The 17,397-nt window shown below is 41.0% G+C and overlaps 1 protein-coding gene across 1 annotated transcript in view; it reads right to left on the bottom strand.

Moving 5' to 3' along the window:
- The window catches only part of LOC122940622 (protein archease-like), a 41,971-nt gene extending 29,578 nt beyond the window's left edge, over positions 1-12,393 (bottom strand). The window contains exon 1 of the mRNA XM_044297285.1: positions 12,208-12,393. Within this exon, the coding sequence (XP_044153220.1) occupies positions 12,208-12,393 (186 nt within the window). The remainder of the gene's footprint in view (positions 1-12,207) is intronic.
- Positions 12,394-17,397: the final 5,004 nt, after the last annotated feature.

The following is a 17,397-nucleotide window of genomic DNA, read 5'->3' as shown; positions in this document are numbered from 1 at the left end:
TTTTTATTTTGTACATTCAGATAAATATCCTGAGTGATATTACCATAGATGGTCAAAATTTATAGCGCTGGGTAGTAATGTATACTGTCAGGGTAAAAAGAACAGAATACAGAAACATTACCTTGGTGTAAGACGATCTTAGACTCACAATTATTTGAACAGTTTATGTGGATTGCTTAAAGGGGTTGTGCAGCCTGTTTGCATTAATGACCTATCCTAAATAAATACGTCATCAATATCTGATCAGCAAGGGTCCGACCCCCAGTACCCCCACCGATTAACTGTTTGAAAAGAAGGCGGCGCTCCATGCGAGCACTACTTCCTCTTCATTACACTGCACATCGTCTCGGAAGTGCAGGGTAACGACAAGTGCTCGCTCCCTCTTCAAACAGCTGACTGGAAGGGGTACTGGGTGTCAGACCCCCGCCAATCAGATATTGATGACCTATCCTGAGCTAATCAATATAGACTGCTTGCACAACCTCTAAGTGTTCAACCCCTGAGTGAGTTTCTCAAGTAACTGGACTTCAAAAGTGTTCCTCCTCAGAGTAGGCTTCACATCCCCAAGTCGGCTTCAAAAGAGTTCAGTGGGATTTACATCCCTAAATGGACTTCACAAGTGTTCCATCCCTACGTGGGCTTCACAAGTGGTTCTATCCCTACGTGGGCTTCACAAGTGGTCTATCCATAAAAGGATCTCAAAAGTGTTGTATCCGTGGACCTCAAGTGTTCTACACCTATGTGGGCCTCACAAGTGTTCTAAACCTACTTGGGCTTCACAAGTGTTACATCCATGAATGGATCTCACAAGTGTTGTATCCCTACGTGGGCCTCACAAGTGTTCAATCCTTACGTAGGCTTCACAAGTGCTCTATCCAGGGGTGGACACAGTCTGCAAAGGGCCCCTGTGCAAAGGATGCACATGGGCCCCCCACTCCCAAACCACACATACACATATAAACATATATGTGTAAATAAAAAACATCTTGTGAATATGTTTACAATACGTATATGTATTCTTTTCATACTAGGTCCCGCCTCTAACTTTCCCAAAGCATAACTATACACACCCAGTCCCCTTAATGCCCCCACATAGTAATTATTACCCCTTTGTGCAAGTACATAGTAGTTATGTCCAGATATGTGCCCCCTCACAGAAGTGATGGTCAGATATGTGCCCCCTCACAGTAGTAATGGTCAGATATGCGCCCCTTCACAGGAAGTAAAAAAAATATAGTCCCTTATGATCACAGTTCAGCCGCTGGCGCTCGACAGCAGTAGCAGGATATAGTGTCACACGTTGCTCTGCTGGTCTGTGTAGGAGGAGGAGCACAGCAGATTCCCGGCCGCACCGCTCCTTCTCATACACAGACCGGCAGTGTGATGGGTGACACTACATCCTGCTACTGCTGTGGATCCAGGTCCATATTTAGATTTGATGCTGCCCTAGGCACTTTTGTGCCAGCTTTCTCCCCCCAATGAAGTCCATAGCTGATGGTAAAATGCAACCTAGGCCTTCAGCTATCCCTCAGGACTCCCTCATACACTTGGACAATTAAAGGACCGACCTGTTACATGTGCGCTCGGCAGCTGAAGGCATCTGTGTGGGTCCCATGTTCTTATGTGCCTGCAGTAGACCTAAGTAGGTCTCATAAATGGTTAATCCCTAAGAGAGCTTCACCACTGTTCTACTGCCATGAGGGCTTAACATCATTAACTGGGCTTTACAAGTGTTTTACCACCTCATAGGCTTCACAAGTGTTCCATCCCTAAGGGGCTTCATAAGTGTGCCCCATTCCTAAGTAAGCTTAATAAAATGTGCCATCCCTAGGTTGGCCTTACAAGTGTGTCATCTGTTAGTGGGCCTAAAAATAATTGCACTAACACAATGGATGCAAAAATTATATATAGATTAATTACTGATTATTTATCACATCGTGCAGGATTTTTTTTATCCTTTTCAGTGTTGTTTATAAAAAGTTGAAGCAAAGGTTGAATTGGACTTCACAAATGTCCCATTCCTAAGTGGGCTTCACAAATGTGTCATCCTTCAGTAGGCTTTACAAGTCTGCCATCCCTAACTGGATCAAGCAAATCTACCATCCATAAGTGGCTTTGAAAATATGCCATCCCAAATTCGACTTTCCGAGTATTTCACCACAGCGTGGGATTCACATTTTGACCCCTAAAAAGGATGGCTATGCATCTGCAACTTATTCTTCTCCTTATGCCCAAGAGCAATAGCTGGCAATGTGACCTGAGCCAAGCTGTAGACATGGGAGGTAAGGAGAGTAGCTCTAAGCTCAAGCATTGCTTCCTCAATACTGAGGACATTGTAGGTTGTGTAAAAAAAAAAAAAAACGTTTTTGCTGAAGACGTTTGCAAGAAAACTTGCAATTCTAAAGGTTTCATCCATGTGGAACGTGACTTGCGCTGCCGTGGCAGACAGATGTTTGCATGCCCTTAATAAGCAGCAGCTTCTTCAGGGAGAGTCTCCAAGACTCGTGGGCCGCCTGTTTGTTGTTCCTTGTGCGTTATCTTCGCCTTATTATAGCTATTTTATTTTTTCTTTCGTTTGTTTGAATTTCTGAGAATCTGAGAAATGTTTAGTTCTCCAAGCACCCGGCTTACTTCACTATAGACCAGGCATTGGATATCAATTAGCCGTGAGAGAAGAGTCATATATGGAGGCCGCCAAGACGCAATTAGAGGAACAGTTAATTGGCTCAGACTAAAGGTAGCATGTAGATTGTCTGCGGGATGGTGTGTACAATCTGCCTCCCGCTAATGATTTCAAGATGTTTTAAGAGACCCAGACGACTTCATAAAGTTCTCATTAAAGGGGGATCCCGGGTTCTCTGTAAATAAAGTTTAATCACTGCATAATGGAAGGTTCTGCAACTTTCTAATAGACATTGGAGGGAATTTATCATTTGTCATTTTTGGGGTGTCAGTTTTAAGTCTGTCTTTGGCTTGTGTTACTGTACCAAATTTATGAAGAGGCGCTTGGTTTTATTAAATTTGGAAGAAGTGCAATGTGGTTTAGCCACTGTCACTGCCTTGCGTGGAGAGTCCATCATAAATGAGACATAACACTGTTTTAATTTCTAAACCCAACCTACTTTTGAAAGTAGCCAAAAGTCGCAAAACTTGACCAAAACTCGGAACAATGCATAAAATGCTTCACAACAAAACTGGAGTATGAGGTTGTATCCAGTCTAGACAATCCATACGGGCTGGACTTCCAAGATGATCAGATCAAGAGAGAATGGCGCCACTACAGCATGTGCTCCCTCGGGACATTTACACGATAGTGTGTGAGTGCATGTTATCGTAGCAGATAGTAGAGATTACCAACACTTTAGATGCCAAAATCAGGACTTTTAAACCATGTCCTTTGTACCGCTCTCAAAATGGCTGCCTTTAGGGTCTACTTCCTGTGTCCAGCATTCTCCCTGACAAACGGAGAGGTGGGGTGGAGGGGAGAAGGATCTGGCATGTTGGATTATAATGATTGTTCCTTTGGGGTTCAGGGGCATTAAGCCACCACAAGAGGTGACTGTCAGCAGCTTTTTCCCCCTTGACAACACATCCATACTCTGCGTAGCCAAGCATGCATGTACATGGAGAGTGTGTTAAAAATAGCTGCATACCGAACAAGCATTCGTGACCGATAGCTATTGACGGTGTATAGGCATCTGTATCTGGAGCTCAAGAAGTGGCAGCGGGCCCCCTCACGCTCAGGGCCCCTCATTTCAGTCAATTTGCCCAGAGCCATAAATCATATTAAAGTTAAAAATAAATCACATTAGCGTTTTCAATTCCGCTATTGAGATCCGTCATAGGATCGAGCGAAAGAAAACGCTTCAGTTTTGTCCCCATTCATTGTCAACGGGGGCAAAACTGAACAAAACGGAGTGCTCCAAAATGCATTGGTTGCGCTCCTATCGCGGACAGAATAACGCTGCAATGTAGTCAATGGGGACGGATCCCTTTTCTCGGGCACAATAGAAAACTTTCAATGGTGTTCATGACGGATCCGTCATGGCTATAGAAGACACAAAAAAACAAATCCGTACATGACGGATGCATGCAATTGTATTACGGTAACGGAAGCTTTTTTGAAGTTCCATTACAGATCCGCAAAAAACACTAATGTGAAATTAGCCTGAAATTCCAATAATCCACTGAGATGCAAGATTGTATGAAATGTAGAACTAATTACACATACATACAGTAACATCTCTTTAGTTCACCGTCCAATAATCCAAAACATCTGATAACCATGCAGCCTTACATGAGCCACATAAATATGGCACCCCTTAGTGCATCGCAAAAGTATTCACATGCAGTATTTCCACTGATATCACCCTGTGACTTTCGATTACTGACGACTTAACTCGAACTCCAATTATCTGCGAGCGGCTGGTATGGTCTGGGTTGGCAGATCTCTGTGGAGTTTACTTTAGGTCAGGAAGTAAATTCCGTAACTGGTAAAGTTTTTCAGCAGGGAGCCTGGTGGCGGCACGTACAGTGTATATTTTGACACAGTCGACGAGAACAGTGTGTAAGCAACTGTTTATAGCAGCAGCGCCATATGGATGCTCCGATGAGTGTTTTTTGTAAGAAAAGCATTATATTTCATTTCTGTTCTCTTCAACGTTCATGAAACCGAGTAATAAACCTATAAAAGGAGAACCAGCTTTCCATGACCCCCCGAGCGACAAATCTGTGGCCTCTGCATCAAAGCTTTATTATGTAGATTCACCAGAAGCAAAGTGTGTGGTCCCTGACCAATCCTGCCTGAGTGAAGAACCTTTACAAATGGGGTTATTATGGCTGGTGTTATATATGGGAAAACGCTTACATACCGTGTATATATATATATAAACTCAGGCTAACTGTATACATATGCGAGAATTCACATGGACATAATTATTCAGCCCCTCTGCTGTGACACTTGACATTTCGCCCTGGAGCCTCCCATTTCTCTGGATTATCTTTTAGATGTTCTACGCCTTCATTAGAGTCACCTGTGGTAAATTCAGTTGATTGGACATGATTTGGTAAGACACAGCCATGTATATATGAGTGAAACATGGGATGGATGGGAGAGACCTGAAAATAGCTGTCCACCGACGGCAGCTACCCAACCTGACATGGATTGAGAGGATCTGCAGAGAATGGCCAAAAATCCCAAAATGTACATGTAAATATTGTACATCATCCCCAAGAAGACTGGAGGCAGCATTTACTGCCAACGGGCTTCAACTAAGTCCTGAGTTTTATAGCAGTTATATTCTTGTAGATAGGAGCAGTATTATAGTAGTTATATTCTTGTACATAGGAGGCAGTATTATAGTAGTTATATTCCTGTACATAGGAGCAGTATTATAGTATTTATATTCTTGTACATAGGGAGCAGTATTATAGAAGTTATATTCTTGTACATAGGAGCAGTATTATAGTAGTTATATTCTTGTACATAGGAGTATTTATAGTAGTTATATTCTTGTACATAGGAGCAGTATTATAGTAGTTATATTCTTGTACATAGGAGCAGTATTATAGTAGTTATATTCTTGTACATAGGAGCAGTATTAGTAGTTATATTCTTGTACATAGGAGCAGTATTATAGTAGTTATATTCTTGTACATAGGAGCAGTATTATAGTAGTTATATTCTTGTACATAGGAGCAGTATTATAGTAGTTATATTCTTGTACATAGGAGCAGTATTATAGTAGTTATATTCTTGTACATAGGAGCAGTATTATAGTAGTTATATTCTTGTACATAGGAGCAGTATTATAGTAGTTATATTCTTGTACATAGGATGCATATTATAGTAGTTATATTCTTGTACATAGGAGCAGTATTATAGTAGTTATATTCTTGTACATAGGAGGCAGTAGTATAGTATTATATTCTGTACATAGGAGCAGTATTATAGTAGTTATATTCTTGTACATAGGAGGCAGTTATTATAGTAGTTATATTCCGTGTACATAGGAGGCAGTATTATAGTAAGTTAGATTCTTGTACATAGGAGCGTATTATAGTAGTTATATTCTTGTACATAGGAGGCAGTATTATAGTAGTTATATTCTTGTCACATAGGAGCAGTATTATAGTAGTTATATTCTTGTACATAGGAGCAGTATTATAGTAGTTATATTCTTTACATAGGAGCAGTATTATAGTAGTTATATCTTGTACATAGGAGCAGTATTATAGTAGTTATATTCTTGTACATAGGAGCAGTATTATAGTAGTTATATTCTTGTACATAGGAGCAGTATTATAGTAGTTATATTCGTGTACATAGGAGCAGTATTATAGTATTATATTCTTGTACATAGAGCAGTATTAAGTAAGTTATATTCTTGTACATAGGAGCAGTTATTATAGTAGTTAGATTCTTGTACATAGGAGCAGTATTATGTAGTTATATTCTTGTACATAGGAGCAGTATTATAGTAGTTATATTCTTGTACATAGGAGGCAGTATTATAGTAGTTATATTCCTGTACATAGGAGCAGTATTATAGTAGTTATATCTTGTACATAGGAGGCAGTAGTATAGCAGTTATATTCTTTACATAGGAGGCAGTATTATAGTAGTTATATTCTGTACATAGGAGCATATTATAGTAGTTATATTCTTGTACATAGGAGCAGTATTATAGTAGTTATATTCTTGTACATAGGAGGCAGTATTATAGTAGTTATATTCTTGTACATAGGAGCAGTATTATAGTAGTTATAGTCTTGTACATAGGAAGCAGTATATTATCTGTACTAGGAGCAGTATTAGTTATATTCTTGTACATAGGAGCAGTATTATAGTAGTTATATTCTTGTACATAGGAGCAGTATTATAGTAGTTATATTCTTGTACATAGGAGCATATTATAGTAGTTATATTCTGTACATAGGAGCATAATTATAGTAGTTATATTCTTGTACATAGGAGCAGTATTATAGTAGTTATATTCTTGTACATAGGAGCAGTCTTATAGTAGTTATATTTGTACTATAGGAGCAGTATTATAAGTAGTTATAGTTCTTGTAACAATAGGAGCAGTATTATAGTAGTTATATTCGTTACATAGGAGGCAGTTTTAGTAGTTATATCTGTACATAGGAGGCAGTATTATAGCAGTATATTCTTGTACATAGGAGCAGTATTATAGTAGTTATATTCTGTACATAGGAGCAGTTATAGTAGTTATATTCTTGTACATAGGAGCAGTATTATAGTAGTTATATTCTTGTACATAGGAGCAGTATTATAGTAGTTATATTCTTGTACATAGGAGCAGTATTATAGTAGTTATATTCTTGTACATAGGAGCAGTATTATAGTAGTATATTCTTGTCATAGGAGCCGTATTATAGCAGTTATATTCTGTACATAGGAGCAGTATATAGTAGTTATATTCTTGTACATAGGAGCAGTATTATAGTAGTTATTCTTGTACATAGGAGCAGTATTATAGTAGTTATATTCTTGTACATAGGAGGCAGTATTATAGTAGTTATATTCTTGTACATAGGAGCAGTATTATAGTAGTTATTCTTGTACATAGGAGGCAGTATTATAGTAGTTATATTCTTGACATAGGAGCAGTATATAGTAGTTATAGTCCTTGTACATAGGAGGCAGTATTATAGTAGTTATATTCTTGTACTAGGAGGCAGTATTATAGCAGTTATATTCTTGTACATAGGAGCAGTATTATAGTAGTTATATTCTTGTACTATAGGAGCAGTATTATAGTAGTTATGATTCTTGGACATAGGAGCAGTATTATAGTAGTTATATTCTTGTACATAGGAGGCAGTATTATAGTAGTTATATTCCTGTACATAGGAGGCAGTATTATAGTAGTTATATTCTTGTACATAGGAGCAGTATTATAGTAGTTATATTCTTGTACATAGGAGCAGTATTATAGTAGTTATATTCTTGTACATAGGAGCAGTATTATAGTAGTATATTCTTGTACATAGGAGCAGGATTATAGTAGTTATATTCTTGTACATAGGAGCAGTATTATAGTAGTTATATTCTTGTACATAGGAGCAGTATTATAGTAGTTATATCTTGTACATAGGAGCAGTATTATAGTAGTTATATTCCTTGTACATAGGAGCAGTATTATAGTAGTTATATTCTAATACATAGGAGCAGTATTATAGTAGTTATATTCTTGTACATAGGAGCAGTATTATAGTAGTTATATTCTTGTACATAGGAGGCAGTATTATAGTAGTTATATTCCTGTACATAGGGGCAGTATTATAGTAGTTATATTCTTGTACATAGGAGCAGTATCATAGTAGTTATATTCTTGTATATAGGAGCAGTATTATAGTAGTTATACTCTTGTACGTTGGAGCAGTATTATAGTAGTTATATTCTTGTACATAGGAGCAGTATTATAGTAGTTATACTCTTGTACGTTGGAGCAGTATTATAGTAGTTATATTCTTGTACATAGGAGCAGTATTATAGTAGTTATATTCTTGTACATAGGAGGCAATTTTTATTAGTATAAACAAACATAACAATACATTCAATCTGAATGAACAGAAACAATGGTCATTTACCAGAAATCATACATATCCAACAGTATAAATAATAATAATGATGATAACTTTAACTTAACAATAGTCCATTGCTGTTAAAGGAAATAAAGTAAATAAATCAGTAATAAACACAATTCCATTATGAGGATCAGTCCACATCCACCATATGTACCTTCCTCCATAACATCCTGTTTCTCTCCTTTTTCCTACATTCTAAGTTCTTTATCCACCTCAGCTCTGACAGGATCAGGGTCACCGCTTGCCTGTGATGGAACGGCTCGCTATGTACGGACACTTTCGTTCTAGTATGCCAGTGGTAGTATTTAATGACTGTAATAATCAGGTACATGGTCCCCTGGTCAATGTCAGGTATACTGGCTGGTACCCCATAGATGATGTCTGGGTATGTAAGACGCCGCAGTCTAGGGATCTTTAACCTAGAGGATACCTCCTGCCATATTTTCTGCCCCTCCTCGCACTCAGATATAAAATGTGCCATTGTCTCCTCCTGTTGACATCCTAAGGGACACTTACGCTCTGAGACACTCAGATGTTTTAGATTCCCCTTAACATAAAGCTTTCCCTGCAAGGACAGCCAGGCAATGTCAAAAAATTTTGCAGGGAGCCTGACTCCATTAAGAAACCTCAGACTTTCTTTTAAGGTTACTGTTGTACAGTCTTTTAATGCGGCTGTATATAAAAGAAAGTCCTACATATGGTCAGGTACAGCTCTTTCCTGGTCTTACTCTCAATGCACCCTTTATCAATCCGCCAGTTTCTCAAGCATCGGAGACCATAGTTCAGGTACTGGGGGAGGAAGCCACGAGTCAACCGACCCCTCTTGAGACTGCCGCCTCGCACCCAAGACTCTGCAAAAGGCAATATCCAGTCCCTGACACTGTTCACCCACAGGGAGCTGTTCTCTGAGTCCAGGTCACCAAAATTGACTTTTAGGAACAAGGAGTCAAAGAACACCCTTGGATTTAACATATCCAGCCCACCCTCTCTCCTCTGCAGGTAGGTGATCCCTCTTTTTACTGGGTTTAACCTGTTCCCCCAAAGAAGCTGGAAGAACAGGCTAAAGAGCCTAGCCGAGAAAGATTCTGGCAAAGGAAAAACGACAGAGATATACAAGAAGACAGGGACCAGGTAAGTCTTCAGCATTTTAACCCTTTCTCTATAGGTCAGCCTCCAGTTCTTCCATCGCTGAACCTTTGCATTTCCGGTTTCCAACTTCTCCTCCCAATTTATCCTGGCGTTATCGTCCCTCCCAAATTTAACCCCTAAGATCTTAATATAGGTGGAGGCTTCGCAAATTGTGGCAGGTCAAAGTCTGGATCAGAATCCAGTGTCCAGAAAGCTTGACTCTTCTCAAGGTTGACCAGAGACCCTGAGGCCTCCGAGTAGCTTCTGATGGCTGCCGACAACATCTGCACCTCACGAGGCTCAGATATCACCACAGTCACATCATCCGCGTAGGCAACAACACTCAGAGGCAAGCAGTGGGGGACCGGTACCCCCCGAAAATCACACTCCTGCAGCGACCTCAGGAACGGGTCTAAGGCAAACACATACAGCAGTGGACTCAACGGGCAACCCTGTCTCACCCCTGCCGCAACCCTGAACGTGCCACCCTGCCAACCATTGACCAGAGGAAAGCTCTCTGCCTCTCTGTACAAGGTTTTCAGCCAATCAATAAATTGTCCCGGAATACCGTACTTTGACAAAGTGGCCCATAGATACTCGTGGTCTACTCTGTCGAAGGCTTTAGCCTGGTCAAGACCAACAACATATCTCCCACACCTCAGAGCTTTACATCTCTCAAACATCTCCCTTATCGAGATGACTGCTCCAGAGATGTTCCGCCCTTTCACTGTGCCGAACTGACAGCCTGCCAACAGTGCCCGGGACAAACAGACTAATCTAGAGAAAAGGATTTTTGCCAGAATTTTCCTGTCGACATTCAAGAGGGCAATCGGCCTCCAGTTCTTGATGTCGCTAGGCTCCTTACCTTTAGAAAGCAGAATTAGCGATGACACCCTCATGGACGGAGGCATCAGGTGATTTTCTAGACAATTTTTATACACGTCCACGAGGATTGGAGCCAAGTGGTCTCTGAATTTCTTATAGAATTCTGCGGTAATACCGTCCGGACCTGGTGCCTTCTTTAGATGTAATTTATCAATGGCCACTTTAACCTCCTCCACCGTTAATTCTGCTGTTAAAGGAGAGAAGTCCAAATCATAGTATCAGGGCCTGGAGTTGCCTCCAAGAATTGTGTCATCTTCTCTTTATCCAAAACCTTCTTCTGAAATAAGTCAGTATAGTAAGATCTCACCACCCCCAGGATACCCTCCCGAGATTCCTGCAAAACACCCTGGGAGTCAGTGAGACCTGTGACCACCTTGTTTACTACACGCTCCCGGCAGTTCTCAAAGGGATCAGGTGACCCTAAGGAACCATAATCACGTTCCAGAACCAGGGAGGTGTACCTGCTGTACTGATACTGCCTTATCTCAGATTTCAGTCGGTTTATCTTTTGTTGGTCCCCCCCATCTGCCGAATACAGTGACTCCAATTCTTTCCGCAGCTTGAGATACTGGCTGTACTTACTCTTCCCCTTCTTAAATGACAGTCTCCTCAAGAGGGATCTGATCTCCTCCTTGACGTCCTCCCACCAGTCAGCCATGCTATCATAAAAGTCCACTCTCTCTAGTTGTTGCTGAAAAAGAAAGTGGACACAATCCTGGGCATAAGGATCCTCCAGGAGACTGGAGTTAAGTCTCCATAGCCCTCTACCAACATCTGGACGCTTCATGGATCCCAAACAGAATGACAAGGCCAAGTGATCAGAGAAAGGGACAATTTTCTCACACATCCCACTAACCACTTCTGTAGGGTTTACAAAAGCCATATCAATGCGACTTCTTCTGTCAGCACAGGAGTATGTAAATTTTGGCTTCCTACCACCCTGTGTGAACACATCGCTGAGGCCTGCCTGCTGGATCATGCTATTTAGGACCTTGGAGTCCCTGGTCACTGCTCGGCCAGAGGATCTGTCACCCGATGTCCTAGTGACATTGAAATCTCCAGCCAACACCACTGGGACAGAGGTAAAAAGATACGGCTTAACCTCGTTAAATAACTGGACCCTTTCCGCCACTGACTGTGGACCATAGATATTAATGAGCCGGAGTCGTCTACCATGGATTGTGACCTCCAGGACCAGACATCGACCCATAATAACTTCTGTCAGTCTATGTATAGTCACATCATTGGTGGTGAACAATATAGCAACCCCGGCATAAGGCTCCACAGCCAGTGACCAGAAAGAAGGACCAGACCTCCATTCCCCCTCAGCCTCACGTAGAAGTCCTGATGTGGTCAGACGCGTCTCCTGTAAGAAGATGACATCTGCATCAATAGATCTCAGGTGGTCATACACTATGTGCCTTGTCTTTCTTACTTTAATACTATTGACATTGCTGGAAAGCACTTTTAAAGAGAACCCGGCCATCATTACACAACACAAAAGGAGGAGCAGCGAGGTAATACCCATCATCATAGGTCGGAGTTGCCCTGCTTACCACCTGTCTCCATGTCTGATTCTACCTGGGACTCTACAGCATAGGGTTTCCTTTTGGTCGGGGGATCCTCAGTGTCCCCTTCACATTCATCATCTATTTTCTTCAGTTCTCTCTCATAATCTCCCTCAGATTCTGACAGGACTTCATACCTGTCGGATATGGCCATAACCTCTGACCCCTTATGGACTTTCTTCCTGACACTCTCGGCCATGCTGTACTCACCCTCAGGCCTTACGGGAGGACTTGTCTTTTTTCCTCCTCTTGTTGCTCTTACTTTCCTCAAATACTGCTGGCGATGAAGAAGAGGCTACCTCTGACTGTTGCTGGCCCTCAGGGACAACCTCCATACTCCCCTGTGCAGTATCTGGGACCTCATGTTCTGGAGCTGCAGTACCTGATCCCTGCTGGACTTCTTGTGTGGTCAGAATGGACCCTGACATTAAGGCCTCCTCCTCTACAGCATCTGCCTCTAACAATTCCTCATCAGGAAGCTCCTTACAGACATTGTGCCATGCGTCCGGACAATCTCTGTGAGGGTGACCCATCGCACCACATAGATTACATCTGATGTTCTGACAGTTTGCACTTATGTGGCCGAACCTCACTGCACAGATTGCACTTGACCACAGTGCACACACTCGCGACATGACCGGCTCTGCCACATTTAAAACACTTCCTGGGCTGACCTGGGTAGAAGCAGACGCCTTTCTCTCTCCCAATGAAGAAGGAGTTTGGTAGATGCCACGTGACATTATTATGCTGGCGCAGCTTCACCAAGACCTTCCACCCTCCAGTCCAGATACCATCATCATCTCGGTTCTTGGTGAGATCAGAGACCATGTCACAGTGCCTCCTGAGCCACACAACAATGTCCTGGGGAGGGACGGCTTCATTCCAGAAGAGGATATTAACAGTGACGGTATCTGGCTTGGATATTGGAATAAAAATAAATTTACTCCAATCGTCAGTGTCCTCTGAACCTAGGGAAATTAGCCCAAAATCTATCCAGATTAGACATGACCTTAAAGCTGACTGTCATAGCCCTGTCTATCTGGTAGATTAATAACTGCCAAGATGTCCGCTGGCACAAACCCCATCTGGCGACACAGGAGTTCTCGGACCACAAGCCTCCGATCTGGGAGGTCTTCTTTGGCGCCTCGATGTTTAAACCTCACTACATTCCTCCTTTTAAAGGCCTGACCTGTATAGTGAGCGCCGGAGGAAAAAGATGGAGCACCACGGCTCCAGGCATTACTGGGGGGGACCTGGCGGGGTTCAGGGCCCTGACTTATTGGGGGGGTGTCTGCACTAGGGGGGCCACTCACACCTTCTGTGCTTGAGGGTAAAGGTGGAAAATCGCCCTCATTACTCTGCGGAGATTCCTCCAGCCTGTCCTCCTCTATGCCATCATCAGATATCTCCCATACAGACTGTACATTCCCCCCAGACACTGACCCCTCAGGTACATGTCCACCATCACCCCCAGTCTCTGCCCCAGCAGTAGAGATCTGCTCTGCCACCCCATCACCTGGATGTACGGATGCATGTCCATTGTCCTGCTGCACTGTGCCTCCTGGGACTTGTAGTGCTGGTGTCTGAGGTCCATGTGTCTCCTCAGGGATAGCTGCAGATCCTTGTGGCCGCTGTTGCAAACTGTCCTGTTTATAAATCTCTCCTTTTTGAAAGGAAAACCTTGCGGCTTGCAGCACAGGTCTTGTCGCTTGCTGGGCCTCCTCAGGGGTAACACTGGAATCCAGTTCAGCATGAGAAAATCCAGATTCAAGGTTCAGGCCTTGGCTGGCAAAACGCTCCTGGTTCCTATAGGACTCAGCAAGTGGTCCCATCCTGTCCAGTACAATGTCCATCTGCTTCACCAGGTCACCAAGTTCCAAGCTGAGTGAGTGTAGCTTACGGTCGTACACGGCTGCACAGTTTGGATTTGCAGTCTTCAGCTTGTATACACAGTCAATCTCCATTTGCAGCATTTGTTTGTGTCCCTTCAGCTCCTCCATGTTCCTCACCAGGGCAGGGATCTCCTCTGCTAGCTGCAGCTCAGGTGCACGGGTCTCTCTCGTTTGGGATCCAGTCTTGGGCAGCTTCTCAGGCTGTTTGAACTCAGCAGACCTGGAGCCTCCATCAGATTTCTCTGCAGATCTCTCTTGTGCCACATCCATAGATCTTTCAGCATTTTTGCTGCTGCCACCTCCAGACTGAGACCTGGTGCGGCCTAAGCGTGCCATGGTCACCACCTCACACTGCTGCAGGTTCTGCTGTAATGTCAGCCTCTCCAGAGATGTCCTCCGCTGCCTGTGTGCTGGAGGGGTGAGCTGCACACCTGATGCATGTGCTGCGCCCTGTCTCACCTCCTGTGCAGCCTGCAGGTTGGGATTTCCACTTTCCACAGGAGATACCTTTTGGGGGTCACTATACTGCACTGGACGCTGCAGGCCTGGGCTGGAGGTCTGCTTCACATCACATCTCTGAGCTGTACTCACTGCGGCTGAATCCTTCTTTCTTTCTGGAACCACAACTGTTGCTCCATCTTTCTTACTTGCACTTAATGCACTGGTGTCTCCTCCGTTCTGGTCATTTCTTGTCACAGGATTCACTTTTGGACTTGTATCCATACTGGAAAGAGCCTGGGAGTTTCCTCCCAGTGGAGGCCTGGAAGCCTGGGCCTTGCTTGGGGAAGTTCCCCGCCCAGGGAGGCCCTTCCCTGGGCTAGCTCCAGACATGAGGAGAACCACCTACACACGTCCTCACAGCTAGGAGGCAGTATTATAGTAGTTATATTCTTGTACATAGGAGGCAGTATTATAGTAGTTATATTCTTGTACATAGGAGGCAGCATTATAGTAGTTATATTCTTGTACATAGGAGCAGTATTATAGTAGTTATATTCTTGTACATAGGAGCAGTATTATAGTAGTTATATTCTTGTACATAGGAGCAGTATTATAGTAGTTATATTCTAGTACATAGGAGCAGTATTATAGTAGTTATATTCTTGTACATAGGAGCAGTATTATAGTAGTTATATTCTTGTACATAGTGAGGCTGTATTATAGTAGTTATATTCTTGTACATAGGAGCAGTATTATAGTAGTTATATTCCTGTACATAGGAGCAGTATTATAGTAGTTATATTCTTGTACATAGGAGCAGTATTATAGTAGATATATTCTTGTACATAGGAGGCAGTATTATAGTAGGTATATTCTTGTACATAGGAGCAGTATATAGTAGTTATATTCTTGTACATAGGAGCAGTATTATAGTAGTTATACTCTTGTACGTATGGAGGCAGTATTATAGTAGTTATATCTTGTACATAGGAGCAGTATTATAGTAGTTATATTCTTGTACATAGGGAGCAGTATTATAGTAGTTATATTCTTGTACATAGGAGGCAGTATATAGTAGTTATATTCTTGTACATAGGAGGCAGTATTATAGTAGTTATATTCTTGTACATAGGAGCAGTAGTATAGTAGTATATTCTTGTACATAGGAGGCAGTATTATAGTAGTTATATTCTTGTACATAGGCAGGCAGTATTATAGTAGTTATATTCTTGGTACATAGGAGCAGTATTATAGTAGTTATATTCCTGTACATAGGAGCAGTATTATAGTAGTTATATTCTTGTACATAGAGGCAGTATTATAGTAGTTATATTCCTGTACATAGGAGGCAGTATTATAGTAGTTATATTTCCTGTACATAGGAGCGTATAGGTATTATTCTGTACATAGGAGCAGTATTATAGTAGTTATATTCCTGTACATAGGAGCAGTATTATAGTAGTTATATTCCTGTACATAGGAGCAGTATTATAGTAGTTATATTCCTTGTACATAGAGGCAGTATTATAGTAGTTATATTCTCTGTACATAGGAGGCAGTATTATAGTAGTTATATTCTGTACATAGGAGCAGTATTATAGTAGTTATATTCCTTGTACATAGGAGCAGTATTATAGTAGTTATATTCTTGTACATAGGAGCAGTATTATAGTAGTTATATTCCTGTACATAGAGCAGTATTATAGTAGTTATATTCTTGTACATAGGAGCAGTATTATAGTAGTTATATTCTTGTACATAGGAGCAGTATTATAGTAGTTATATTCTTGTACATAGGAGCAGTATTATAGTAGTATATTCTTGTACATAGGAGCAGTATTATAGTAGTTATATTCTTGTACATAGGAGCAGTATTATAGTAGTTATATTCTTGTACATAGGAGCAGTATTATAGTAGTTATTTTTGTACATAGGAGCAGTATTATAGTAGTTATATTTATATAGGAGCAGTATTATAGTAGTTATATTCTTGTACATAGGAGCAGTATTATAGTAGTTATATTCTTGTACATAGGAGGCAGTATTATAGTAGTTATATTCTTGTACATAGGAGCAGTATTATAGTTATATTCTTGTACATAGGAGCAGTATTATAGTAGTTATATTCTTGTACATAGGAGCAGTATTATAGTAGTTATATTCTGTACATAGGAGCAGTATTATAGTAGTTATATTCTTACATAGGAGCAGTATTATAGTAGTTATATTCTTGTACATAGGAGCAGTATTATAGTAGTTATATTCTTGTACATAGGAGGCAGTATTAGTAGTTAATTCTTGTACATAGGAGCAGTATTATAGTAGTTATATTCTTGTACATAGGAGCAGTATCATAGTAGTTATATTCTTGTACATAGGAGCAGTATTATAGTAGTTATACTCTTGTACGTTGGAGCAGTATTATAGTAGTTATATTCTTGTACATAGGAGCAGTATTATAGTAGTTATACTCTTGTACGTTGGAGCAGTATTATAGTAGTTATATTCTTGTACATAGGAGCAGTATTATAGTAGTTATATTCTTGTACATAGGAGGCAGCATTATAGTAGTTATATTCATGTACATAGGAGCAGTATAATAATAGTTATATTCTTGTACATAGGAGGCAGTATTATAGTAGTTATATTCTTGTACATAGCAGCAGTATTATAGTAGTTATATTCTTGTACATAGGAGCAGTATTATAGTAGTTATATTCTTGTACATAGCAGCAGTATTATAGTAGTTATATTCTTGTACATAGGAGCAGTATTATAGTAGTTATATGCTTGTACATAGGAGCAGTATTATAGTAGTTATATTCTTGTACATAGGAGGCAGTGTTATAGTAGTTATATTCTTGTACATA

This window comes from Bufo gargarizans, chromosome 6, assembly GCF_014858855.1.
Source record: "Bufo gargarizans isolate SCDJY-AF-19 chromosome 6, ASM1485885v1, whole genome shotgun sequence".
In the NCBI taxonomy this organism is placed as follows: domain Eukaryota; kingdom Metazoa; phylum Chordata; class Amphibia; order Anura; family Bufonidae; genus Bufo; species Bufo gargarizans.
The sequence above is the reverse complement of the archived record's forward strand: the minus strand, read 5'-3'. Positions and strand labels throughout refer to the sequence as shown.